Source organism: Falco peregrinus, chromosome 9, assembly GCF_023634155.1.
Source record: "Falco peregrinus isolate bFalPer1 chromosome 9, bFalPer1.pri, whole genome shotgun sequence".
Taxonomy (NCBI): domain Eukaryota; kingdom Metazoa; phylum Chordata; class Aves; order Falconiformes; family Falconidae; genus Falco; species Falco peregrinus.
Window position 1 is genome coordinate 38610271 of NC_073729.1, and position 27236 is coordinate 38637506.

At 46.1% G+C, this 27236-nt stretch overlaps 3 protein-coding genes across 24 annotated transcripts in view; 2 read left to right on the top strand and 1 right to left on the bottom strand.

The window, feature by feature from the left end:
* NDRG3 (NDRG family member 3) overlaps positions 1-2985 on the top strand; it is a 60803-nt gene extending 57818 nt beyond the window's left edge. For 4 of the 6 annotated variants that reach the window (XM_055814069.1, XM_055814068.1, XM_027783604.2 and 1 more), the window contains 2 exons: positions 886-924; positions 1428-2985. In XM_055814069.1, the coding sequence (XP_055670044.1) occupies positions 886-924; positions 1428-1606 (218 nt within the window). In that variant the 3' untranslated portion in view covers positions 1607-2985. The remainder of the gene's footprint in view (positions 1-885; positions 925-1427) is intronic. The other 2 variants (XM_055814071.1, XM_055814070.1) reach the window with 1 other exon arrangement.
* A 3778-nt stretch (positions 2986-6763) lies between these two features.
* On the top strand, positions 6764-10289 carry SLA2 (Src like adaptor 2). Of its 10 annotated transcripts, none has more exons than XM_055814072.1 (8): positions 6764-6903; positions 7286-7422; positions 7527-7629; positions 7729-7854; positions 8149-8252; positions 8973-9122; positions 9302-9428; positions 9545-10289. In XM_055814072.1, the coding sequence occupies exons 2-8, from the start codon at positions 7335-7337 to the stop codon at positions 9756-9758; spliced, it is 912 nt and encodes a 303-aa protein (XP_055670047.1). In that variant the 5' UTR covers positions 6764-6903; positions 7286-7334; the 3' UTR covers positions 9759-10289. The 10 variants fall into 10 exon arrangements, with proteins under 10 accessions (XP_055670047.1, XP_055670051.1, XP_055670049.1 ...); XM_055814076.1 differs by having other exon boundaries at positions 7768-7854; XM_055814074.1 differs by having other exon boundaries at positions 7530-7629.
* A 5899-nt stretch (positions 10290-16188) lies between these two features.
* The window catches only part of PHF20 (PHD finger protein 20), a 71920-nt gene continuing 60872 nt past the window's right edge, over positions 16189-27236 (bottom strand). For 7 of the 8 annotated variants that reach the window (XM_055814047.1, XM_055814048.1, XM_055814051.1 and 4 more), the window contains 4 exons: positions 24623-24818; positions 21353-21752; positions 18989-19172; positions 16189-17351 (listed from right to left, as the gene is read on the bottom strand). In XM_055814047.1, coding sequence (XP_055670022.1) covers positions 17209-17351; positions 18989-19172; positions 21353-21752; positions 24623-24818 — 923 coding nt within the window. In that variant the 3' untranslated portion in view covers positions 16189-17208. Of the gene's footprint in view, positions 17352-18988; positions 19173-20983; positions 21224-21352; positions 21753-24622; positions 24819-27236 lie in introns of those variants that run through there. The other variant, XR_008748766.1, reaches the window with a different exon arrangement.

Here is a 27236-nt window from a genome sequence, read left to right on the forward strand (position 1 = left end):
AATGGGGTTCTCCAAGGCTGGCCAGAAGGGCCTGGTCCTGCAGAGGAGGGTGAGAAGGTTCCCTCAGCCTCACAGCCTGAGAGCATTTAAACATTAACGTCTCTTACGTTCCCAGTGTTGGTTAAGTCAGCAAGTGCTGTCATCACAGCAAGGACTTCAGCAGCGCTTTGAGGGTCACATCTCTTGCAAGTAGGATGCACAGCACTGGGGAAGGACAGCGGGTAATTTTCTGCTTCCAGAATTAGTGGCTAATCCCAGAATGGGTTTCCCAACTGTGGTGAGCAAGACTGTGTTGGCCTTGCTGATCTTGGCCAGCAAGACCTGCTCTTTCAGGGAGAGCAAGAGAAGCAAATCAGCAGTTCGCCATTTCTAGAAATGCACAAGCCAGTTCCTCAACAGCTGTTCTTGTGCCATCTGCACGTTGGCTAAAACTGTTGGACGTGCCTGTACTGACACTGCAGGTGGAAGGTGATGTCTTGAAGAGGCTTGTAGCAGAAATCTGATGCTGTCAACTCAAGGAAAGACATGAATTTCTGTTGCATATCTGGAGTTACAGAGTATACCCCATTTTCCCTGCCATAGGAAAATGACATCTCTGTTCAGCAGTTGTGGTGTATACAGTGCAGGGGTAGGGTCACCAGGTTTCCAGCTAAAGGCGTTGAAGAGATCTGGCCCTGATAACGTTTTGAGTCACCCTGGTTTCCCCGAGATGCTCACTAGCAGCTTTTTTTCACAAATATTGGGAACTTTCAGCACCATGTGTAAGCTGGGAGTGGAAGGGAACGTAGCTGGGGATCCCAGGAGCAGTGCAGCTGCTAGTCACACACTGCAACTAATTGGCTCTTCCCTGTATTCATCCCTTTCCTTGTCTCATGTTGTTTCCAGTCCCTTATGTGCAACTCAGCCACCTAAGCACTGAGTCAGGTACCTTCAACTGTGCATCTGCCTTGGCTCGTCTGTGTATTGAGTTGAATGATTCTTTGGGTGCATTGCTTTGTCTCAGCATGTCCTGCTGGCCTGCTGTGGGCTAGGCTGATCAATTGTACACTATGGTTTTTCACCTTTCATTTGTATTTTGTTGATTGTTGCATGACTTCAGCTCTGTGGTTTTCTAGAGTGACGAGACTGACTTCAAAAGGTCATCTGTACAACAGCTGCCTTGGTTTGCGCAGACACCTACTGTGACTGCACTTGCAAATGATCAGTTACCCTTCTGGAATTTGCTCACCTTGGACCTTTTGAAATTGGGCCTTAAACATGCTGCTTTAGATGTGCAAAGACTTGATTTTGGCAGTGAAGAGTCAGTTTTCTTCCTGAGGGTATAGCTCTTTTTTTGTGCTTACCCAGTGACACATACCCGAGTGACTGTGATACTTGCCCTAGGAACTTCCTCATTTTCTAAGTCCTGTGCCTGTTCTTTCTTGCAGTGCCAGCAGCTAGTATGACCAGGCTGATGCGCTCCCGTACTCACTCCTCCTCTAGTGTGGGCTCTGGTGAGAGTGTCCGCAGCCGGTCTCATACTAGCAACCATGGTGAAGGAAGTGCTGGAACCCCAGAAGGAATTGATCTCCAGGATGCACCTCAAACCATGGAAGTATCCTGTTAGGCCAGGAGCCCCTCTTCTGGATTCAGACAACTCCGCTCACCCCCACTGAACCCACTCAGAATCTAGCATTTCACCCAACATGGCATTAACTGTTCTAACTTGTGCATGCCCATCTGAGCTGCCACCTCCTTAGTAGTCTGTACTTGGCATTACTGTCCTTTCTGTATGTTCCTGGCATCAGAGCCTCTTTAAAACTCGTTAACATTCCGCAGTCTTAGTAAGTCACGTTACTGTACATGCTGATACCATCTCCTGTCTGTGCTGTATATCGATCCAGATGACAGCCATTGTCTCCCCTCTTCATTTAAATATAATTTCTGTGGCTTTGTGAGGTTTAGAATTGCTTTCTAGTTGTGCTTCTGCTAAAGGACCCTTGTGGTGCAGCTGGAATGGCATCTGTGGGACATGGGAAAGCAAGACCGTGATGATTTGAAACTCCAGGTGCTGGAGCAGGTGATGCTCTTTGACAGAGCTGTGCCTGGAGCGCAGAACTCATCAGAAGGTCTTTGTGCTCCCAGGACTCTTGGCATGCCAGGCAGCCATGGGGAAAACAAATGGTCAGAAATACTGTCTTGGCCTCATCTCTGTATGTATGTTAAGAAGGAGCAGAGTGATTTCTTACCTGAGCCTCCTGAAAGGGCAAAGCAATTAACAGGTAAACTTACTAAACTGAGATGCACTATTACCGAGTACAAGGCATTAAACTGCAGCAGCCCTGGCTTCCAAACCACCTCTGCTGACCTTTGGCCTCTCTTGCAGAAGGGCCAGCTGCAGTTAAAACCTAGTCACTCTTCTGCCGTGGCACAGGTGCATCTTTTAACCTCAAGTACGTTGTGAAACAGGCAGCAGTGCCTCTTACCAGGTGGATATCCAGAAATCTGCACTGCCAGCTTTGCTTCCCACTGCTGCCAGCCCCAGGCAGGGTATCTGCAGAGGGTATTAACTGAGGCTCAGGAAATACTGGTAAATGTTAATGACAGCCAGCAGGCACATGTTTGTCCATGCAAGTCAGGTCAGAAGTGTGAGCAGCGAATGAGTCTGCGCAGGTAATATTTACTGTCTTCGTGGAATTCACAGTTCTGCTGCCTTTTTACATCTGGCCAGATCATAAAGGGCAGGAGGCAAATGCCTGCTGCGTGCCAGGGTCTAGCTGTTAATGGGAGAAAAGGGAAGAGTGGTCAGGCTACTACAGGTCTCAATAGATGAGCAAAACATCCTTTTGTAACTGTTGAGCAGTCCTGACTCACTGGGAGCCAGCTCCTCTGAGGATCACACTCATGTTCTGCTCCATTTCAGGTAGGGAATGGGACTGGGAGGCTCTACCTGAGGGGGACTTTGTACCAGTTATTAAATAAAGCTATAACTGAGTTTCATTGTTACCCTGCGTACTCATGTTGTTTCTTTTGGCACAACCAGATGCCCCTACTGGTTTTGTCAGTTCTGGTGTCTCGTAGTGTTGGAGGCAAACTCTTTCCTGGGGAAGGGGTAGCACTGGCCACCTCTTGTAAGAGACAGCCCTGTGGGAGCAGTGTGGTCAGGCATCCACTGGAAGAGGCTGTCTAAAGCTGCTGGAGAGCTGCAATGCAAAAAAAACCTTCAGCTTTGACAGGGTGGAGACTTGGGAGGGGGGCACATCGCCACTTGCCTCCAAAGAAAGGAGAGCACTGGGAGCTGCCTTCCCTGGCAGATGGTGCTCTGCACTGGCATGTTTCGTGGGTATAACACAAAATTAACCTGGAAAGTCTGTGACAAGGCAGTTGTGACAAAAAGGCAGGGGGCAGGTTGGCACATCTGCTCCCTGCACCACATGCTGGTGGAACGATGTGCAGCAGCCGGTCATTTAACACAACTGTTTCTTAATCTTCTGCTCCTCAGATCCAGCTTTTGCTCTCAAGTTTCAGATGTCCGTCATCGTCACTTTCACAGAAAGCTAGCTGGGGCTGGAGAGGGGTTAAACTCATGGTCACAGATAGTCCTGGTCAGCCTCATGCTTCAACTTTCTGAAGACCTTTGGGGAGGTCATTGGCAGGAAGCAAGACAAAATGTTTTCACAAATCACAAACTGTGTGTAAGGTGAGAAATGGGAAAAATTGTCAAGTTGTATTAATGAGCAAGTGATGAAGCAACAAAATGATTAAGTGAACAAAAATGTACATTTCAGTCTAAGGAAGACAGGATGCTATCAAGGACACTTGGCTGCCAAGTGCTACATGAAGTTCATTGCTGTTAAAAACAAGTGCTGGATGCAACATACGCTAGAGAAGAGCTGATGTACATGCAGCACTGCGCTCTAATGGCAGTTAACTACTCATGAGAAACAAGTCTTCCCTGAGTTCCCTTATGAAAATACAGCAACAGACCAAAAGGCAGGCAAACAATATTAAAATGACAATGAAATGAGTTAAGAGAAAATAATACCACAGCAGGGGTTGCTGCAAGCTTACCGAGTTCTGTTCACGATGGTGTGAAGCAGGAGAGCTCAGAGCTACAGGCTGCCTGTGGACAAGGAGTGAAATAGATAAGATTTTAGCAGTTTGGAAGGGAGGCAATGAAGAAGAGAGTTTTGTTGCCATGGTGGTTCACAGAGATAAGCCAGACAAGATTTATAGAGAGGTCTGTCATATATTTTATTACCCCAAGGATAACTGGGAAAAGTAAACTTGTTTTCACATAAGCAAGTGCTTTTCCTAGTAAAAACACAAAACCCCAAAGGTAAGTATAAGTTGAGATACGAGTTTAATAAAGAACAAAACATTTCTTTGGGTGGCATGAGCATTCCTCAAGAGGCAGCACTGAGGTTAGGGTTGGGCCCTGTAAAATAACAGTGTTTTCTAGACCTCTTTCTTCCAGCTGGAGTTGGGATGCCCAGGGAGGGGGCTCAGCCAAGGGATGGGCAGGTGGATGGGGCTGGTGCTGCTTTCCAGCTTTCCCACACCCTTGGGACCAAATTCCCAGTTAGTCAAAACCTTGGGACAAGCTCATTCAATTGCATGCCCAGCCCAAGAGCTCAAATCTTCGGGCTGTAAAAGCGTGCATCCTTTTCTTTGGCCGAACCGGCCAAGTCCCCCTGAGCTCAGCTGCTGAAGGTTTCTCTGGGGTCACTGGCAGGAAAGCACTTCTCACAGCCATGAGCTGAGGTTTCTGCCAGGTGGCTGCTGGGCTGCAGTGCCTCCTGTGCTGGCAGGTGCTGTACATTATGCAGAAAACCATGGTCCTTGCACAAAGACAGCTTCGCTGTGCAGGCCCCGACCCCTTGGCCCCACGCAGCCCCTCCCTGCGCAGGCTGGAGCAGGCTGCACACGCAACAACTGGATACGCTCCTTGGCAAGAGGTGGTGGAGTCAAACTCTCTTGGTGGTGCCAGATGCTGCTGTGAGGAGTAACAGCCAAAAATTTTGGTCTGGGAGGCTCAGAACCAAGGGTGGGGTTTTTCCTTGGTTTTAATCTAGGAGGGTGGTGCAGCTCAGCTGTGGGATGAGTTTTGGAGCCGGCTCTGTGTCCTTGGAGGTTTTCAAGCTGGAGCCCCAGCCAAGCTGGCACAGCTGGTGGCAGACATGAACTGAGGAAGAAGCAGGCCTGAGGACCTCGGGGGCTCCTTCCCCTGCCCCCCTGCAGCCAAATGTCTATTATTTGATCTTGACTCCTGAAACAATCTGCAGGGCTGTCTGCTGCTCCTCGGTGCATCCCATGGCCAGAGAAGCCCATGGTTAACGCTCCTGCCAGCCCTGCATGCTCCATTCCCACCCATGTGTTCAGATAATGGCCCTTTGCCCAGTCCCACTGCCCAAGCTGGGGAGGGGGTGACAGGGGGGCCCATTTTATTCACCAGCACTAACTGGAGAAGGTGCTGGGCAGCACAGAGCTGGGCTGGGGTGCTGAGCCACATTTGGCACAGGTCACGGCCCACCAAGGGTCGTCCCCACCTCCATCCTCGGGGACCCCAGTGGGTCTTCACCACCAGTTCCAGCAGCAAGCGGATCTTCTCCCAGACGCAAGCAACCCCTTGCAAGCCAGCCACGTCTGAGCTCGGATGGGGCTTAGGGCGGGCAGCCCCCAACCGAACAGCCACACAAGGCCCCAGCAGGCAGCGCTTTTCGCCTGCATTTCACACCATCACAGTGGTTTACAGTTGACCACAAACTTTCAGGGGCACAGCAATAAATAGCAGCAGGATGTTGAGCTGTGGTGGTGCGGCAGCGACAGGAGGCTGCTGAGCAGCCAGCCCCACAGCAGGGGCACCACAGGAGGCACAGGGGGACAGTGCTACGCAGCCGGACCATGAAAGCCAGCACAGCATGGCCAGTCCCACCCTGCCGGGCAGCACAGACACTGCCCAGAGCAAATCCCAAGGACTGTCCTGGCCATGGAGGCGGGCAGGGGCCCTGCATCAGAAGGTCCTGGCCTTGGTAGCAGCTGGTGGCAGGGGTGTGCTGGCTCAGCCATACCCCATTTGCTTTGAAAAATGACCTGTCACCCACAGGCACTTGGGAAATTGTTCCAACATGGAGGCGGCAGCTGCTGGTATGTGAGTGGGTGGGAGCTGGGACCAAGGATGGGACAGGGGTGAAGCTGGGGCTGCTCCCACAGAACCCAGCCAGAGGCTAGCAGTGCTGGGAGCTGAGCAGCACTGAGCTGGGGGGGGGCACAGACACAGAGCTGCACAGCACCCCACCCTCCAAGCGACACCCAGTACCTCACAGAATCCCCAGGGCACCACGTGGCCCTGGTGCTGCAGCAAGCAGCCCAGGGGAGGAGGCTCCCTGGGAGCCCCAGTGGTTCGTCCTGGCCAAGGACAGCACTTGTCCAGCCTCAACCTTCCTGTCCCGAGGCTGCCTTGGCTCACACTCCCATGTGCCACCCACTCCCAGATCCCATGTGACAACCACAGTGCCTTGAGCACCCTCAGCGATGTTCTTAGGCCTTGCGCCCAGTACCGAGGGCCCACGAGGGGCACAGCTGAGCGACCTGTTGGCTGAATGAAAAAAGGAAAACGCTGCACACGGTGCATGCGCAAGGCACAGGAAACAGCAGCAGCCCCAGTCCGGCACCTCACACCCCTCGCCAGCAGCGCGGCCCGGAGCAGCCCTGGCTCCAGTACCTGAAAGCACCCAGCCCTAGAGCAGAGGGACAAGGGTGAGCCAAGCAGAGCTTGCAAGGGTGAGGGTTGCCCTGCAGAAGAGAGACCCACTGTGCTGGCAGGACCCCCTGCACCCTGGGTGCCCTGAAGACCCACTGCACTGGACAAGCAGAGCCCAGCCCTGATGGCTCCAGCACAATGGTGACAGCAGCCAGAGGCAGGTAAGCAGGGTTTGCCCCCCAGCCCCACTGAGGACAGGAGTGTGTCTGGGGCAGGCGGGCTCAGCTCAGGGCAGGTCTGGGTCACACACAGCTTCGGCTGCACCTCTCTGTGGCTGAGGAACTGAAACGGGCAGAGGGGTGTCCCTACAGCTGCTGAGCTCCCCACGGGGACTGAGAGCTTGGGGCATTGGGACAGGGCACCCCACATACCTGGGGATGCTGGGCTTGTGTAGGACAGCAGCACTAAGAGGGCGAGCATGGCCAGGTGCTGCCCACCGTGGGGATGTGATGCCCTGTCCCGTGGAGGGCTCCCAGCTTGTCCACTCCTCTGCCCAGTACCCATGGTGTTGCTGGTGCCAGGCTTAAACCTCTCCTCTCCCAGCCAACAGTAGCTAAGGCCAGGGGCTACGGGCATGTGCTGAAGCCAGGGGATGGGGAGCCTGGCCAGCCGGGAGAGGCCACTCAGCATCCCACCAGCAGCTGCTGACACTACGCAGCCCCCACTGCCCACACAGGCAGGTAAGCACATGGCAGATGGCAGCTGGGCCAGCAACCCCCAGTGTGCTCAGTCCTCCTTGTCCAAGCTGGGGCTGGGGGAGCTCTGAGTCCCCTCACCTTTCCAGCAGCCTCCAGCAGCTTCCTGGCCTTGGCCCTCTGTGACTTCCCCTCCGGCGCAGGGGTGGCCACCGTCCTGCGGATGGGGGAGTTGCTCCGCATCCTCTCTGAGTAAGTCCCCACATTGAGTGGGTGCTCCCAGCCAGGGCACAGTTCACAATGCCATGATGGCAGCACCCATCCTAGGGATCCCCTCCCTGTGCCCGACAGCCTCAGCCCTTCAGAATGGCTCATCCCCCTTACCTGCAGGGATGGGGAGTGGTGGCTGGTGGTGTCCGAGGTGTCTGGCAAGGAGTGCCACATCCCCAGCAGCTGCGTGGCCAAGATCAGGTACAGGTAAGTGATGGGAAGGGTCTGTCCCAGGATCGGCCCCAGAGGACACGGCCCTACCACAGAGAGCCTGGCCAACTCCAAGGACAAACCCTGGCCCCTGTGCCAGCACAGCGTGCCCCGTTTCTCTCCCTGGGCTGTGGAGCAGTGCTGGGGCTTGGGGAGGCAGCACAGCAACTGTGCACTGCCACACCGCAAGCTGCACTCTCTGCCCCAGGTGGGGCAGGACAGGCCCTGGGGCACTGCTGGGTGTCTCTGCACAGCCAGGAGAGGCTATGCCAGTGCCTGCTGTCTGCGCAGGTGGCTGTACGAGGGCATCAGCCGGCAGAAGGCAGAGGAGCTGCTGCTCCAGCCGGGCAACCGCAGCGGGTCCTTCCTGATACGAGAGAGCCAGACCAGGCAAGGTGAGAGCCCTCAGGTCCTGCCCCACCTCCTATACCCCCTCCCAGCCATCCCCACTGGCATGCTGAGGGCCCCAGTGGGGCTGATGCTCCATTGCTCACACCTGGTGGCAATGGCTTACCCCACACAGAGGTTTCTTGGTACCTCTGCTCCACACACTTCGTGCTGAGTCTCTGCCACGGGGGCCTCAGAAGAGAAAACCACCAGCAGGCTTCCTGCAGCTTTTGGTTAAACAGAGAAGTGAAAAGGCTCAGCCTCTGAAGTGAAATGGGGCCCCAGCACAAGAAGATGCTGAGGGAACTCCATGGGGAGATCCCACCGGGTGCCCCAGTGCATGTGGCTGATGCACTGGCATGGCGCTGCATGGCCCTGCAGCTGCCTGGGCAATGAGGGGGCCACAGGGCTAGGCCACCCCTGCACGACACCAAGAAGTGGAGGCTTGGGCACAGAGCCACAGTACCCCAATGTGAGGGTGCCTGGGACATGGCAGCAGCTACCCAGGTCACCCCATGTCCCAGCACACCCACATCCTGGAGGTGCTCATGGTGTGGGGCTGGCACAGGGATGGTCACAGCTGCACAGCCCCATGAGGAGAAGGATGTTGCCAGTCACCCCAGTGGGGCGATAAGACCCCCATGGTGGGAGAGTGCAGGCAGTGGGGCCAAGCAGGGTGGGTATCCACTGCAGCCCAGCTATGTGCCTCTTGCCCCGTGCCCTGGCAGGCTGCTACTCACTGTCCGTGCGCCGCAGTGAGCGCGCCTCCTGGGACTCGGTGACACACTACCGCATCCACCGCCTGGAGAATGGCTGGGTCTACATCTCACCTGGACTCACCTTCCCCAGCCTGCACGACCTGGTGGACCACTACTCTGGTAACACCTTACCACTCCCCAGCACCCTCAGCTGGGGTGGGGCAGTGGGGGGAATACACTGCGCCTTACAGGGAGGGAGGGGGGAAAGGTGGCAGCCACTCCCCATCTGCCCAGGTGCCCCCAGGGCTGGGGCACAGGGCAGGGGGGAACCCTGCTGACACTGCCACCTCCCTGCCCAGAGTTTGGAGAGGGGCTGTGCTGTGCCCTCAGGGAGCCCTGCTCTATGGAAGGGGCAAGGGCAGCCCCGGTCCCTGCCATGCCTGCTGTCGTGAAGAAGCCGTCACTCAACTGGGACAAGATTGACAGGTAGAGACAGTCAGGGAAGGGGCTGGGCTCTATCCACGACCCCTGCCAGCCACTGGGTCTGGGGGCTGCCTGCTGACCACTTTGTCCACCCTCACACAGCTCCCTCCTGTTCTCAGAGGCCACAGCCCCACTGGAGGAGGACTCTCCCATCAGCCTGGGCCTGAGGGAAGCCATCAGCTCTTACCTCCTGGTGACAGAGACAGGGCCTTGCAGGGAAAGGAAAGAATAGCTAAGGGCAGGGCCCTGCTCAGCCACAGCCCCTCGGCAGCCCTCGTTACAGCCACAAACACTTGTGGATGCTGTGGGAGCCAGGCACCCAGGGGCCAGTGACCAGGACACAGGACAGCTGAGATCAAGGTGCAGAGGAGCAACTGCTGATGCTGGAAGAAGGGGCTGCCCAAGGGCTTGTCCTCTCCAGAGCCAGACTTTCTGGGAAGCAATCTTTGAGCACCCTGAGCATCACCCCACGCCCACGGGAGAAGATGGCAGAGGCTGCGCATAGGAGCACTGCCTGCCCCATGGGCTGCAATGGAGCCCTGCTGCGTCTGCGTTCCCACAGCAGCGGGGAAATAGGATGCAAATGCCCAACAAGCCAAAGCCTGGCCCAGGTGAGAAGACAGCCTGACCCTGTCACACACCTTAAGTCCATGCACAAACTTTCTTGGAGCAGTGTGTCTGTGCAGGACAAGGGCCTGTGAGTAGCAGTCACAGACCCTCCTGCTCTCACGCACCCATAACTCACCCCTCTGCAGCAGCCAGGAGGAAACCACCCTCTTACTGCACCCGAAGTAGCTGATTTTTAGATCTTCAAGCACATGTATTTTATAGGATTTGAGGTCAATAAAACAGGATCCTGCTGGACATGCAGCAGTAACCATTTGTAATATCTTAATTAAAGAGCACGTCATTCACAGTTGAGGGTTTGTGAGTAAATCATGAACTGCAAGCTGCAACTGCCAGGCAGGTTTCCACTCACCGAAGCCTCATGCCTGGGGGGTTTTTCTCCTGCTGCCAGCTTTCCCAGCCTGGGGTGAGCTGATGGCTGTGGGTCAGGCCTGGTCCTCAGTCAGTGAGCTTATGGCAAATAAATGAGCCACAGAGGGTTAAAAGTCTTTAAGATCACAACTGCTGTTCTAACTGAAGCAGGGAAAGAAATGGGTCCATGCCACGACTAGGTGATCCGAAAAGGCAGAATGCAAATACTCATGCCCAATCCCAATCTAAGATACACCTCTCAGCCAGAGGGGGCCCTAAAATCAGCAGAAATGCCTCAGAACAGCAACATGCCCGAGCCACTGCTTTCAATAGCCCCTTATCAGCCAGCACACAATGCTTCCCTCTGCAGTGAGAACCAGTGCAGAAGCAATTTCGCTGCTTGGCAACATCCCTTCCTTCCTTTGCGCGCACCCAGAGGCTGGTGTAGCAGGACCCCCCCCTAATCTGCAGGTTTCCTGCCTCTGACATGCTCAAATTTTCTCTTCATTTTCACCTCTGACACACTTGCTCTTGCAAACCCACCGTCACTTCCTCACTTCCCTCCACACAGCAGCCCAGAGCTTCACACACCTGCTCAGCCATCAGCCCTGAGCCTAGACATCTTTTCAGCACAGGACACAGGTCAGGATTTATCCTTCATCCTTGACCTTGCTCTAGAGCCAGCCGAGCCCACTGCTGTCACTCCTGAGGCAGCTCAGAGGGTTTTGCTTCCTTTATTTTTCCCATTAATCTATGTTGTGTGAATGAAAGCCAACTCTTGGGCCTCCTTCTTCTACCTCCACCCCAGATGTGTTGCCTGGTTTTATATCCCAGTGATGGTTGTACCTCAGACTGGAGGCAGCTGCAGTCAAGAAACCACTGCTCTGATACTTGTATCCTGGTGACTGGCAAGACAGGAAATAGCTGGATGGAAATTCTTCCCCAGTGCCACCCACCGCCAAGCCCTCCTCCTTCCCAGCCCCAATAGCTCCTTTTTCTGGGCACACTTCACTCATCCTGGAAAACATCTTTGCACATCCCTGGAACAGCAGGGTGCTGGCACCCCAGGCAGCAGAGGCTGCTGCTGGGGGGAATTCCAGGGTGCCTAGCTCCGAGTGCTGCCAACCCCACTCCCTGCTTCCCACTGTTAAAAACACTGTGGCCCCAGTTAACATCACAGGCACAAAGTCAGATGCCAAACAAGGTCTTTAATGGCCAAAAGAGGCAGAGAGCAGGTCTTGCCATGCCCTCCCTGCAGCAGCTCTCATACCAGACAGGGGAGGGCAGAGAGGCAGGGGCTGCAGGGCTGCTCCCCCGCCAGCACAGGACTGGGACACTTAAGGCTGTGAAGGGACAGAACAAACCCTGATGAGATCTAGCAGTGCCAGTACAGCAGAGGACCTGCCAGCTGCCACAGCCACCCAAGGGTGGGTGGCCATGGAGACCCAGTAGGACCAGGGCTGATGCCTGCGCTCACCAGAGGTGTTCTGAGTGCCCAGGATACCTGTGGGAAGAGGAGCTCCTCAGGCGCTCTCTGCTGTGTGTTGACAGCACACTCAGCTTGTCAAGAGCTGCGGCCACTTGGGCCAGATCAGCCATACTGTGGACAGCACTGACTTCCTCCAAGAGCTTTGTCGCTTCAGAGGAAGCTGGTGACAAGTACTTAGTGACATCCAGATATGCAACCTTGCCACATAAGCCTATGCTCTGCCCTTTCACACACCTGAAACCAAACTGCCCAAGCATCTCTTGCACAAGAGCAGCCACCAAGCATTTGCTGGGATCAAAGGGACTTCTGAAGGTATTTGGAGAAGCTGCAAAATAGCCAGAGTATCTGCAATAGCTTTGGATGTGTATTCAGAGGACACAGCTATTTCCAGAGCCCAGATTCAGTACGGCTTTCAGCAAACCTTTACTCCGACTGACACACGAGGGTATGGAAGCCCACCACTTCATGAGCAGGTTCTTCCCTTGGTGTCCCCTTGCAACAGCGTATGTACTCAATCTGTGTAACTCAAAACCATCAGTCTGAAAGCTCAAGGAGGTGCACACAACTCCCCCTCTCCTCCTCCCGAGCCCAATGCACCCAACATTCCTAAAAGTCCTTAATAACTTTGTGTAGAGTGTTAACCAACAAGACTTTTTGGCCTCATTCAGCTTTTACTGACCAAACACCTTAATGGCACACAAGCACCACCAGCAGAAACACCCTGCAGGCAGAACATTATGAATTCCAGCTTTTTTTTGTTGTTGTTCTCAGTTTTACTGTCTGAATATATATTCTAATAGGAAAAAAACATGGCATTTTCTATTTTTAATTATTTGCCTATTTTAACATGGACTTTTTTTGGATTAGCTGTGGCAGGTATTAACCTGACAAGAGCACTATGTAGTTTTTTTCCTTCACAAGAGAGTTGCTATGCAAACACTGAAGGATTAGTAGGAAGATGTAAAATACCCTTCTAAATAAACTGTAATAGCTTAAGGTGCTCAACAACACCACTGGAAAAAACAGATCAGTATCAGTCACAAACTCTTTTGCAATCTGATGAAATGCCAGTGCTGCAGCAGGAAGCTGCTACTCTAGCATCAAAAGTGAGTATGACCAAGACCCACAGCCTGGAATGTTATCAACAGTAGATTATGTAATTAGAAGAGACAAAATATAGTCAAATAACAGCAAGAATATTAAAATGGTTTTGTCAGATTTCTTAGGCTGAGGAACTTCAAGGTGAATCTACCACATGAAGGTTGCCAGATGACTTGGCAACTGCCTCCTGATGAGAGTCTGCCCTTACAACAACCTTAATATAAAGTAAAAAGAAAAACAAAACAAAAACCCCCAAAACTCAGAGGGACACAATCCCAGAAACATGGCTAGCCACAGCACGCATTTCATTGAATTATTTCAAATTCAGGTGACACTTTCAAAACCTGATTTTGATGTGTAAGTAAAGTGATCAGCAAAGACCTACACAATTTGATCGAACCATGAAATGCATGCCTGGATCTGCTGTCAGTGGCAAAAGTTTCTCCAGGCTTCACAAGCCAGGCTCTAGCAGTGATGAGCACTCTAGCCTTAAAAATCCAGGAGTTTTACAGGAATCTTGTTTTAGAAACAAAATTAGGAAGGGCCAGTTTGCTACGACAAGGGAACACACTTCTTTTCCTCCTACTGGGGAAACAGAGGGGAAGAGATGGAACCTGAAGTGCATCTGAAGGCACACAATACCTGCCCTTGCCTTCATGCACACCCTGTGCCAGGTACACTTCCCTCTCCAGCACCTACTAGCTCCTCCCCTTCTCGTGCCTATGCATTCTCTCTGTATAGATTGTTCAAGGACGTGAAAAGCACATTCCTTCGCACTAATGCTAAAGCAGCACCTCCTCATGCAGCAAGCATGCAGCTTCTACACCGAGCTTGCTGCTGATGCCCAGAAGCACACTGGCAGCTTTCAGAACAGCACAGGCACAGCATCCGTTGTTGCTCCCTTCCAGTTCCACCCTCGCTACCTAACCTACCTGAAATTCAACTGCTAGCCCCCTGCAAGGGCATATGGGCAAAACACATTTCCACCTGAAAACTGTATAGAAATTATGTATTTTTTCTCTATGACATTTGCACTGTACAGCTGACAGCACCTGTCCTAATTCACCTGGTCTCAGGAATCGTTCTGGGGTGCTGTGCCTTCAGATCTGTGTACTCTTGGAATGAGCATCCTGGCTTCACACCTGTCTCCCCAGCACAAGTCTCATACACACACTTCCAGATGCTACAGTGCTATGCTGTTCTGGTTAGAGCAGCTGCATACCCACAGCACTCATCCTTTGTGAAATGAATCAGAGGGATAAGACAGCTGCCCCTCTCTCACCAATGCTGCCAAGCACTCAACAGCAGCCCTGGTAGGCTAGCTGCCGAAATAGGAACAAAAATTAGAGTCACATTACTTATATTACATCTTAATATATTACATATATTAGGATTTGGGAATAAAACATAGAAGCTCCTCACAAACACCCAACATAAACCAATAGTAACAGTTTACCTATTAAGAATATTTATGTCAGACAGATCTGGAAAACAATCATTTCCATACTTTATGAACAGTTAAGATCTATACTCCTGTCAAATACAGTACCCGCATTTCAATGGTATGTGAAGAAAAATGCCCAAAATTATTTTATTTAATAATCATGGATTGAAACAAAGACTTTACTAAGACTTAACCAACAAAAACCTATTTATTTATTCCAAACACCAAGATACAGAAGTTTTCAAGTTTTGCAAATATTGCTCCAAAGCAAAAAAAAAAAATATCTATATACAGCGCCCTCAGATCTAATAGTGCATAAACAAGGACAAATATATTTAAGTATTTGCAGTGCAACGTTTGTTCATTTCATCAAGGCTCCACTTTGCATTCACTTACCAGTGATTTAAAGAAATAAAAAAAGTGACCTGCCAGACCAAACAGTTGGTCCAGACTAAGAAATAACTATGTGGAAACTTGCAAAACTGGGGGGAAAAAAATGAATCCAGACAGAGCACAACAAAGAATATTTCCTGAACATGAGAAATGGTACTCTATTTTTAATAAATATTTTCAGTCTTTTACTGCAAGGGCTTCCCTAGCTCTACTAAAGGAAAACAAATTTCCAGTATTTGCCATTTGATTCACCCACCAGAACCAAGCTTTCTTCCAAATCTTAAGTACCACCCTGAGCAAAAATAAACTGGCAAAGTAAAAACATAAAACCAACACACAAAAAGCAACTGCTTGAGAAGGAGAAGTTCTATTCTGGAGTGAAAAGTACTCGGGAATTTAACTGCTTTCACCCCCTCGAACTGTAAGCACAGCTGACTTGTTAGCAACATAGCTATGTTCTTTGAGAGATACCTGGTCAGAGTGCTAACTTTACAGATTTCAAGCATGGAACATGTTTCTGGTTGATCAACTAACAAACCCCAAAACCTTCAGTTGTCTGGGGCATACATGAATTCAGCTGTCATTATTAACACGTATGAGACAAGGTATCAGCACTGGTCTCGCCTTCAGAGAGCAAAGTGATTCTTAAATATCATGTAAGCTTTATTCCAATTGTGTTACAGAAAAATAAGTTTATTTTTCTGCTGTACATATGCTGTATTCACTATATAGCAACTAGTACTATAAAACAGAGACAAATTATTCCCTGAAATGAGTCTTAGCACAAAAGCCTTAGCTACTACCTAGAACAGCCTGGTTATTTTGTTTTCTGAGGGAAATAAAATACTCACTGTGTAGATACTGTTAACTCCTACAATAATTTTGGATATTTCAAGTTTACAATTATTCTTTGTTGTATACAAACATTCATATTCAAAATTAGTGATTTGTACAGTTATGGGCCTGTGCTTAAATTTTACCCTTTGGTGGTACCAACACACAAAATAAAACCAAGGTAACAAATCCAGCTTTTTAAGGACACCCTCTCACTGCAAAAACAGCTTGCCATTTTCCCCAGTGAACTTTTAATTCAGCAACATTTGGGAAGGAAAACTAAAGTCACAGCCATTATTTATAGAGCTATGATCTGCAGCTGAAAGACTTAGAATGTCTCAAACACAATACACCACCGTTTCAAAAAAGGTACTGTATAATGTGACTTGAACATAAGCAGCATAATCACCTCGCTCTCACAAAGTAATACAAACCAGAAAATTGAAACTTGGGTATAAAAGGGGACTTTGTGAACATACACTATTTAAGATAACAACCCACTCACTGTCTGGGAGGACAGTACCTCATGCATAGACCTTGAGCCTTTATTTACACAAATATAAAATAAACTGATTCCCAAAACCACACATTCATAGTAAGTCTTTACAATGAACACGTTCAGAGTATCGAAAAAAGTCTACATTTCAAAATATAACCGGAATGGCAATTATTAACAAATGGGTAGAAAACTACACAACATCCATTACAGACCTTGTTTAAGTCTGGAACTCTGATTGCATCTCCAGTCTTTCCACGGCAGTATTTCATACTGCCACAACAAGGGTGTCCCCACTAGCACTGCTTCAGGAGGCACAGTATGGCCATGTTTAAGAGCTCGAGAATGCACAGAAACACAACGTTAATGGGTTTCCCCAGTACCAAGTCATGTGATAGTGACTGGATAAATAGGAAAAACAATCATGTATCCTGAAAGTAAGTCCAATCCACCCACGACCTTCTGCTACGCTATTTAACGTAATAGAAGTGGGGTTTAGGCCACTGTTACTTGCAAACCTCCACATAACACTTTATAGTTAAGAGCTGGACATTCATACTTACTAAGTCTGAAAACTGTTATAACATTCCCTAATGATTAAATACTGTGTGCTATTATGCATAAACCAGAAGGAATAAAACATGACACAAGTCACCTAAACTATGCAAAGTTATTTACAACCTCTGTCAATGAAACATTTTTGGCTCTTAGAACTCTGTTCTTCAGTGGCACAACTTTTAATCAATTTAATAATGAAAAAGTCTACTGTTTCAATGAACAACTTGTAAGGAGTGAAAATTTAAGTATAATTTATCAACCAACACCCAACCTCTGAAGACAACAGTATGACCTCTTCTGTATCATTATAATTGCCTAATAAACCCGAAATAACCTTTTTGCTGTTCTTTGAACAGCACTTCTTCACAAATCCCTGAAGTCAATCTGTATCACATGCAACCAGCATGCTAATTTCATTCAAATATACAGAACTGTTCAAATCAGACGCTCCAACTTTGCACTCAGCAACAGTCTCCAACTTTCTCTAGTCTCATGTTGAGCAGCAAAGTGCAATCTGTTGCACTTTGCCTAGGTCCGTTATAAGCTGCTTTATACAATGTTTGAGTTGTGGGAGTCTAGCTAGTGGTTCTGGTGGTTCCAGCTCTCCTGTATAATCCAGCCAACTCTCCAAAACTGCAAAGAAAAACAAAACTGTCACTATTCCAGTTCTCAGCAAATAAGATCACCTTAAGTCACAATCTTTTGTGAATGTTGAGAGCGCGGTGGGCAATGTTTTTAATACATGGTATTTGAGAAGTCAGAAAACGAGGCTACTCACACCAATCTTTGCAAAAAGCTTTTGACACATGACAATAATTCACATTGAGGGATAAGAGAAAACCAGCCTTATGTTCCTAGGAGAAAGCAGGGGAGGAAAACTCAGAACTATTGTGAAATCTGGTACTAAACTTCCTCTGATCTATATCAATCCCAGCACATTAACACTGTAGTACAGGAAGCTTATACAATCAAAATACCTTTAAGATTAGCAATAGATGCAACTGAAGATTCTACAAGGATAGGACTAAGCTAATGAAAGAAGTCTGCCATTAATACAGAATACAATTGGCCAAGAAAAAAAGCTGGGTAGCAGAAAATGGGGATAAAATCCAAAAGCACAAACAGCAGATTACTGCACAAAGAAAAATAATTCTTGCTCTAAAGCTTCTCAGCGGGAAAGAACAACCAGAAATACTACTGACCGAAAAACAAGTCAGGCAACAACGTAATACAACCACCAGAAAGGTGGTCAGATTGAACTATGAGTTCAGGGGACAGGACAGTATCGAGGAAGGAGACCGAAACCTTGAAGACAGAATACATCTGCCAAGAGAAGCAGCAGTGGCCACTGCCAGTAACTAGATCAATAGGCTAGTTTAACCTAAGGGCTGTATCTGCCCAAGAACTGGGTATTATCCAACTACTAACAGATCCAGCCTTGAAGTAAGAAAAATCCTGATCAGAGTAGCAATGTTCTGAGTGGCCTTCCAGCTCAGCAGCAGATAGAAACAGCCTGACTTTTGTGCACCAGGGCTTCTTCATTCATGAAATAGGCACTATGATTACAGGCCTGATTAGCCTTCATTACCTGAAATACTCCTTTAGCTGTTCAACTCTTCAGTACCCTACTGAATACAAAGAGGGCTCTTCCTTTGGCAAAGGTTAGATTCCCAACACCCTTGCAAGAAAAGCTGCTGCTGTAACCACTATACAACCAATGGTCAAACTTCAAGGTGTCAAGAAAAAGAACTATCCTGGATTCTTTAATGTAACACAAAGGGTTTAGAAGTTCTCCATTACTAGGAAAAAAAAAATTTCAGGAGACACTTAGGTATAGAATTTGGAAGTGACAGGAAGAGGTAAAGCACCTTGTACACTGAAGAGGCCACCTAGAGTAGGCTAATAGAGCCAACAAGCCCCTGAAGAACAGGGAAGTTCAGATACACAGAAGAGCTATGGAGAATGACAAAACCTGAAAGCAAAAAGACATGGAAGATATTCCACTACATATCCGATATAAGTATTTAGAGGTGATCTAACCAGAACATTTTTGATAAAATTCTGCTTAGCTTTAATTTGATCTATCTTAAAATCCACCACCACCCCCAACATCAACAACAAATCCAGTTTCTATTAGTAAATGCAGTAAATATGAAAAAGCAGCTTTCATCTCTTTGTAGGTCTGCAGAAGTAAAATTCAAGTTAACGTGTTTTGAACTGGTATCTCTGTTAAATACAGTTAATTTTTGAAACAGAAAAATGTTACCTACCGTCTAGCTCCTTCTCAATGAAATCCATTCTATGTATAACTTCATCTTGTAGAGATTCCACGTGAGCTAAAAGATTAAGCTGCCACTGCAGCTGCGAGTTCACAACTCCTTCTTTGTCTTTTTCCAGCAATTTCATTTCAATAGCTTCCTCTGGAGAGACTTTCTTAGAGACAGACTCTCTTACCTAGCAAAAATACACACATGAGTATTTGTTACAGTGAAGTAGAATGACGGGCCAGACTGTCTGGGTCCTTACAGTTATCCAAGCTAAAACCCACTAATCTTAAGCTAGTGGAGGGATAGAGACATGCTGAGAAGATACCATACACAAATATTAAGGGTTTGGGCAAGACTACCTAATATAGACATACTTTCATAGGTATTTTGCTAAGACCTATCCTTTGCACCTCACAAGCATCTGATTTTCAAAAGACAGCATACATACACATAGCTAGCTCCCTGCCAGCTTCCAATTGGAAAATAATGCACTTAATCTGTGCATCCTCTAGGGAACACTAAAGCTATTTTCAACATGTGTAAGAGTCGGTCTAAAGAGAACGATATTGTCTCAACACTGCTAACAGAGACCTGGAGGTGGAATGTGCTCCTCATGGACACCGAGACCCAGAGACCCTGGGAAGGAGAACTGCACAGTACGAGGAGTGCTGTGCCACTCCCTGCCACCTGGGACTGGAAGGAACGACTACAATAAGGCCACGTAACAGCTGTCCAGAAGATGGATGACAACCGTGGTCATAACAACGAACCAGAAAACATGAACTTCAGGTGAACTTTCTTCATTATAATATCATTATAACACAAAAACACACCCCCTGGTCTGAAGCCACCCGCCTCTAAGGCAAACCACGCCTCGGGCACCCCTCTTTGGACATGCTGGTAACCTGGCTTGAGAAGGCGGAGACTGGCAACAGTCCATGGGCCAGAGGAGGAGCAAGGTGTGCTGCTTGGCATAAAAAGATGCCTTCTTAGCAACTGAACTTTGGAGATCTTCCCCACCAAGGATCACGACGACCGGAAGGGCCGGCAGGACGCTGCCTGGACTGAGGACCATAGGGACGCCTTGGACCCGTGGTGGTCGCTATAATCCTCTTTCCTTTTCACTTTACCTTTTCTTCACTTTCTGTCTATCGCACGCCGCTTTACGGGCAAACTATAAAATTGTGCTGCTTGATTGAAGCATAACCCCTCAGCGTGGTCGCCTTGATTTTTGTGCTTCGAGATCATAGTAAACAAACCATCACGAGTCCACTGAGTGGACCGTGACAACATGACAGTGATGAAGTACAGACCAAATGGTTTTGCAGGGAGAAGGGATTTTCCCTGAAGGAATCTAATGTCAGTTCTACTAAAACTTTCATCAGGGCATCTAGAAAAAACCCCAACGTTACCACCATTTATAAAACTTGACTACACTGTCAGCAGTGTTGACTCTACTCCCCTACTTTTTCAGCATTCTGCTGAAATACAACAGGATTTAGAAAAAGGTTCCTAGAAGACTGAAGAACTGAAATATATGCCTTTCTGGGAAACAAAGCAATCTGAACTGATTTGATAGAGAAGTTAAAAAAGATAAATTAGAGCTTACACATGCATGAAATAAAAGTTAAACAACCTTTTAATCTAAAAAGGGGAGGTCAGTATTTCCCAGAGGCCTTCTAACATTTGTCAGACCATATTCTGTATGACTTGACACTAACTAAATTGAAGCAAAACTGCATTGGGGTGTAGAAAGAAAGGCCTGTGACAGACCTGAAAATGAGAATCAAGAGTTGAAAAAATAGAACTAGAGTGCTCCAGTACAAAGATGATACATGGCTAATCAATGGAGCGTTCATTCTTAAAAATCAGTTCAGGCTGCTACTTTTATTTTCCCCCACCATGAAATGCTGCCTGAAAAACCTGGAATTACTTTAGTTAAGGTAACTATTAAAAAAACCATGACAACAAGATGGAAATAACTAAAAGGTGGAATACCTGTGTATTTGGTAGTTTCATACACGCTTGCCCTGTTCTCTCTGTCCTGTTGCTAGTGGTTTGGTTTTTTACATTTAGCACACATAAAAGTAAGCAGCAATGAATCATAATGCATGTTCCGCAGACTGTGCGGATGATTCAAGGTCCAGAAGTCCTCTTCAAACTAGTTGTCAGTTGTTGCTTTTTTAATTATTTGAAATGGAAGTGTTGATCATCTCTAATTTTAATGCGAATTGGCAACTTTAGCAGCATAGGAAAAAACGAAACACAAACAAAGAAATGACTAAAAACTATTTAAAAGGATTGAGCTTTGCACCATGCCAGGCAAATACATCCTCTATACAGAGGAGGTTATTTTATTACAAATACCTTAGAGTAATTGTGTTTGGATTCATTTTCCATCTTGCATATTTCTCGGTCCAGATTCCAGCCAAATCTCTCTGACAGGGCATCATCCCCATTTTCCCTTATTCTATTTACTCCATCATCCACAGCTGAACCTCTTGTTTCCACAACCAATCTCTGCTCTATTGCAGGATAGTAGGCCCGAGGCTTCTGGTAACAGTGTTCACTCGTAATGTAAGATTCCTCCACAGAAGGAATGGTTGAGGGTTTCTCAACTGTCCCATTCCAAGTTCTATAACCTGCCATTTCCTCTTTGCAACAGTTTTCCTCAATGTGAATGATGTGTTTTGTATGAATTTTTTCATCTACTGTAATGTGCTTCCATGGATGGCACCAAAGCTTTAGGTCGGGATGTTCTTTATTTCTGTTCAAACATTTAAAAAAAAAAAAAAAAAAACAAAAAAAAAAAAGAGGTAAAACACCCAAATGTAAACAAAGTGACTGACCAGACTGGCCCATTATGTAAAGAAATTAAGAATATTTGAAATACTACATGCTTTAGTCATCATAATCAGTAAAAAAAAACAACAACCAAATATTCTGAAATAATGTAATTTCACTGACCTCAGTTGTGGTTCTTCCTACAATGCTTTCTTAAGTTTACTATTTTCATTTCTATAACATGGTATATAAGCCAAGTGTTGGCATTAAGAAAAAGATTGAAGAGTAAGTTTCAAATAGATACATACAAATTTTCAGTGTTGCCCCTGGAGTATTTTGCTTCAATATTTGCAATTTATTAACAGCATAAACTCATTTGCACTGGGCTATTTTCAGTAAGGTAAGTCACACTGAAGCTAAGCTAAGATTTTAACAATTTTAAACATCAGTAAAACAAAAAGACCCCCTCAAACCACTCAGTATCAAACTTTAGCCTGTAGTTCCCCAAAATAAATGTCAAAATTCAATCCACTGATATTTTATAGCCCTCTAATAACAACAACAATTGGGGACCTGGAGTGGTGGCGATATAGAACTTCTTTATTATTGCCTTTAAAACTTCAGCTTCCCTTTAAATACCAAGATGCTAAGCAAATTCTACTGCCTGCTATACCAACATGCCACAGCCCCGCAACCTGCTTCTTATAAAAAGTTTTACTTCAGTTTTTTCAGATTGACTAATACATTATTTATTCCAGCAGCAAGGACAACTATAGGTATTAGATTCTTACACAGACACAATAGGCAAACAACAAAAAAAAAAAGAGTGTGGTAACTGATACTCTTCTTCCACATGTCTGTCAGGCATTAAAACAGCAGTAAAAAGGAGAGCAAAGCAGAATGCCTCTGCTTATCTTCAAAGGGTAGGCAGCTTATCTGCTACAGGCTGCAAGAATGCCCCAGAAGCAAATACTGATCCTAAAGCACCTGCATTCAGCTGCATGGAAAGTCTGCCCCAGAATCCCCCTCTGTGCTTCCTTGCAAACAAAGGCAGATGGACTTACTCTGTTACATTGGTCCAGCTTTTCCAGCTGTAAGCTAAACAACAGAACATGATCAGTTTACTTCCAAACTAACTGCTTTTTTAATCCGTTCTACAGTAGCTCAAGTTTCTTCAGTGTCTATCAGAGGAAACTACAGCTAGTACAACTGCCAAGGACTTGCTCAGACCACTTTATACAAGCACCTCTACCTGCAGTGACTGCATGTCTGTGATATCCTTGGTGAGCAATCCTGAAGGCACAAGTCAAAAACCAAAAGCCAAGTCTTCCTTAAAGCTTTCTACTCCAGCTCCACTGATACGCTACACCTAAAAGCACTATTTTGCTCAGCAAAGATCAAGGGATAATGTTTACAGAAGACAGAAAACTGGAAGATTATGCACCAGCTACATAAGGATGAAAATTCAAAACACTTCGTACTTCAGCAACCTTTTAACTATTGCCTTCTGAAGGCTGGCTCTCCCTCCCATTGCACTGAAGCTGTTAATGTCACCTGCAATCCTGTGCCACCTCCCTGAAATACTGAGCAACACTCTCCTAATACTTTCAGGCAACTATGAAATCATCTCCTCTCCCCTAGAAGGTGATTTTGCATCAACAATATAATAATTCTCTTAATTCAGCGATTTTTAAAATCCTTTCTGTTTTATGTAAAGAAAACAGGGCCTATAGCTTTTAACAAGATGGTCCTAACAGGATCACACCTCATCTTTAAACCCAGTCACCACACCAGCTTCAGGACAGAAGAGGAACTAAGTCTGTAACAGACATCACATACTTGCCCGGTGGTGCTCCATACCTTAGTACTATGCAAATCTCAATTTACTCTACAATTGCAAATTGGACTCTACTATCTAGAGTAAGGACTCTACTATCTTGCCTAAGGACTGGTCTTAAAATATTTACGTTCCACCTCTCCAAGAAAGATATTACTTACAGATCTGACTAAAGGGTACTGTAATGGAAAAGCAAAACCTTACGATAAAATTACTACTCTCTTGCTTTAAGTGTTACTTCACTGCTTAAGCATTTGAAGTACTGCCAGTGGTCCTACTGCATCACCAGATTAAATTTAAGGGAAAAAGTTCTAAAGAACACTGGAAGCACTAAAAGCTTTGCTTTCCAAATAGCTGCTGCTGTGCAATTTATCAACTAATAAATTATAAATATGGAAGTAAATAAATTTAAAACTGCTGGATTTGAGTACAAAAAAGTTTTTCAGTTATCAGAACCCAAGGATGACTTTAAACAGAGATGCAGAAAATTATTTCTACAATGATTACAGAATGTTATTTTTTCATACATATCTGTAATAATCTTTACATAGAAATTAATTGCTACAGGTTGCTGAAGGTGCAACTGCTCTCCCACTACAACAGAGCAATACATTATGTCAAACAAAAAGATGTGATTTCTGCTGGAAAAGCTATGATTTAGAATTGCTGGAATGGAGAATGCAGGTATTTTAAGAATGCTGCCAGAGGTTACACACATTATTTCTTATTATTTAAATCTATGTAAGTACTTTAGGAGAAATTGGTTTTAGTTTTCTCCCTCTTTCCTGCATACTTGCCCAGCCATTTTATACACAAATTCAGTTTACATTCCTCAAGACACTTAAATAGTTTTTAAGCAGCTAGGTCCTTTTTCAAGATCTATTAGCAATTCAAACTATGTAGTTATCTATCCACAAAGAAGCACGAAAGTATGTCTGAATTTCTGGTTATTTTTCTAGTATTTGAAATCTCATTCACATTGAGAACATGCCAACTGATACTTAAATACCGCTTACTGTAATATGCTCATCTTCAGCTGCAGTCCATGCAGTACTTCTATCACTCTCTGTACATCACCAAGAAGTTGGTGAGTGGCTACTATCTTCTTGGCATTCTGGTGGGAGTAATTTTCTTCCAAAAATGCTAAGCCATGCATGTGACCGTTACTTAACCACTCCTTCTCATACCAGTACTTTAAGCTGGACCTCTGACCTAAAGCAACAGTAATGAGTGTGTTAAAATGAAGCATTACCTATGTATGGTGAGTTAACATTACTGGTAGTTCTGATTATCTCAAGGTCTTGCAACAGCTTATTTGTTCTTAACAACAGTACCAATAAAGATCCTACAGTAGCAGACAAAACCCTGAAGGCATGAAGAACTTGTAAAGTGGGAAGTGAGATAATCTCTGTAAAAACCTCTGCCCAACTGTAAAAGCATTTAGACTCCAAATGCCAAAGGACATCCACAACAGGTAACTGCAGCTGATGCACAGAGAAAGGTGTATCTTTAGCAGGGTATCTATCACACTGTCTAGTAACCATGGTTTGACTAAACCTACAGTTTGAACACAGCTCTTTGCAGACAGCAAAACACAGCAAAAGGTGGTGAACTTCCCTTCTCATGTGGTCTTGTTTTTAAGCATCACACTTGTATTAGTACAATCATTCATAAGTAAATTTAAAATGAATCAGTGATGAGGTTCTGATGGAGAATTTGCCTAAGTCAGCTATTACTAATGCTAATTCTAGCTTAAGAGGCTGGAGTATCAACAACAGCTGAAATGAAATTATGTTAAATGTGATAAATGCATCAGTGAAAGTAACTTAGGAAGCAAAACAAAACGATATTAGCAGGAAAGAGTAACACTTGACAAGCCTGCTAGATTGCAAAAACACAAACAAATAAGCCAAGCCAAAAACCCCACAAAAGCCCCCACGCACCCTGTAAAATGTATTGTTACAACAGATGTTTTCAGAAGACAGCTCAGCACCCTGAGAAACACCACACCATTCACTGGCCTATACACAGCCCAGTTGCAAAGCTACAAAATCAGAGATAATATTGGGGCACAGACTCAGAACGTTAGTCACCAAAGAAGTCTCCAATATAAGCAGTTTAATATTAACTTGAAGTTTCAGCAGTTGAGGAGACGCTAAAAAAAATAAGATAAAGAGTTACTAGGCAGCAGAGAAGAACCAGGGATTGCACTACAGGCCTATTAGGTAGCATCACTGCCCATGCTATTAACTTTGGCACAGTGAAGCAAAGCAACTCTTTGGAAGCTGTACTGAGAAGCGAGCAGAACTTGAGTCACAGGTGCTTATATGCTTTTGGATGGCAAGTTACAGAACAGAAGCAAAACTGTTTCCATATCATGCCTTGTATGAACATCCATGGACATAAAGGACATTTTCAAACTAGTTCAATACTAATGCTCTGTTTCACTAAAGGAGTAAAAGCAAATGAGTGCGCTTGTAAGCACACTCAGCCAAAAGGCCGTATAGGACAATACTTGATGTTTTGAGGCAAGACCTCCAAGAAATCTCAAACATAAATCAACACAGGGATGAACAAATTTTCAAGGCTGTGACAGCTCAACTTTTCAAGTATATGTGCTGTATCAAGCAAGAGATCTTTCAGGTATGGCCAGAACCACTTTGGAGACATACCTGACATACCTGTATTAACCCCTACATATTTATTTTTGTGTTAGAGAAGCTACCATCTGTGACAGAAAATGAAGTTCGGTCCATAAAGATAAAGTCGTGAATTTTAGAACTCCATGATCATCTGAACAACACTGAGATTATCCAACTGAAGCCCATCCATGGCATTGTTCACTTAACTGTGTACTCAAAGACATTAAGTGCTGTCTTTCTATGTGTGTAAGCTTAAGAGAAGACACAAGACAATATCCAGCAATGGATGCTTTCTATGGCTTGAACGTATCTGTCACATCATAAGCATCCTGGCAATGTTTAAGCAAGGGTAAGTTAACAAATCTCTTAAAAACTTCACTTAACTCAAAAAAACCTGTCCAAAATGACAGTTGGTACAATTTTTAGGCATAATTACACTAAACTTGCTTTAATTTCCAATAATATGAATGGTGCTGTTACAAGTCCTAGCATTAAACTGGGGAAAGCTCCTAAGTAAGTTTGCCAAGTGGCCCACTCCCAGTTTTAAAAGCAGCTTCTTTGCACCTTCATAAAGCCTATTTGCTCATTTCAAGCCAACAGCAGATTCAATGAAATTGAGAAGCCACTTTTGCAGTCAAAAAGTTGGTACGTTTTCCTTTCCCAAGACAGAGGTAAATATTAAGTCCAAATAATAATAAAAAAAACCCATACATGCCAAGTTTCAGGATCATCAGAGCAATAGTTAATAGAAGTAATTAAGCTAATTAAGCAAATGAAGTGTCAGCTGTAATCTGTTTTTACCAAAAAGCATTCTGATGAAGTTTCTTACCAAATACAAACAGTTCAAGTGTGATGGCACAAATTCAGTTTGCACGTGCACTTTAGTTGCACGTAACTCAGACTGACACAAACCAAAGCAAAATATCTTGAAAAGAGAGGGTTAAAATCCTGGATGCAAGATGCTGTAAAAAACCCTTAAATAAGTGTT

Coding starts and splice junctions, on each gene's coding strand:
- SLA2 (XM_055814072.1), top strand. CDS start 7,335: ATGGGGAGCCTGGCCAGCCGGGAGAGGCCACTCAGCATCCCACCAGCA. Junction 7,423..7,526: donor CCCACTGCCCACACAGGCAG/GTAAGCACATGG, acceptor TCACCTTTCCAG/CAGCCTCCAGCAGCTTCCTG. Junction 9,429..9,544: donor AACTGGGACAAGATTGACAG/GTAGAGACAGTC, acceptor TCCTGTTCTCAG/AGGCCACAGCCCCACTGGAG.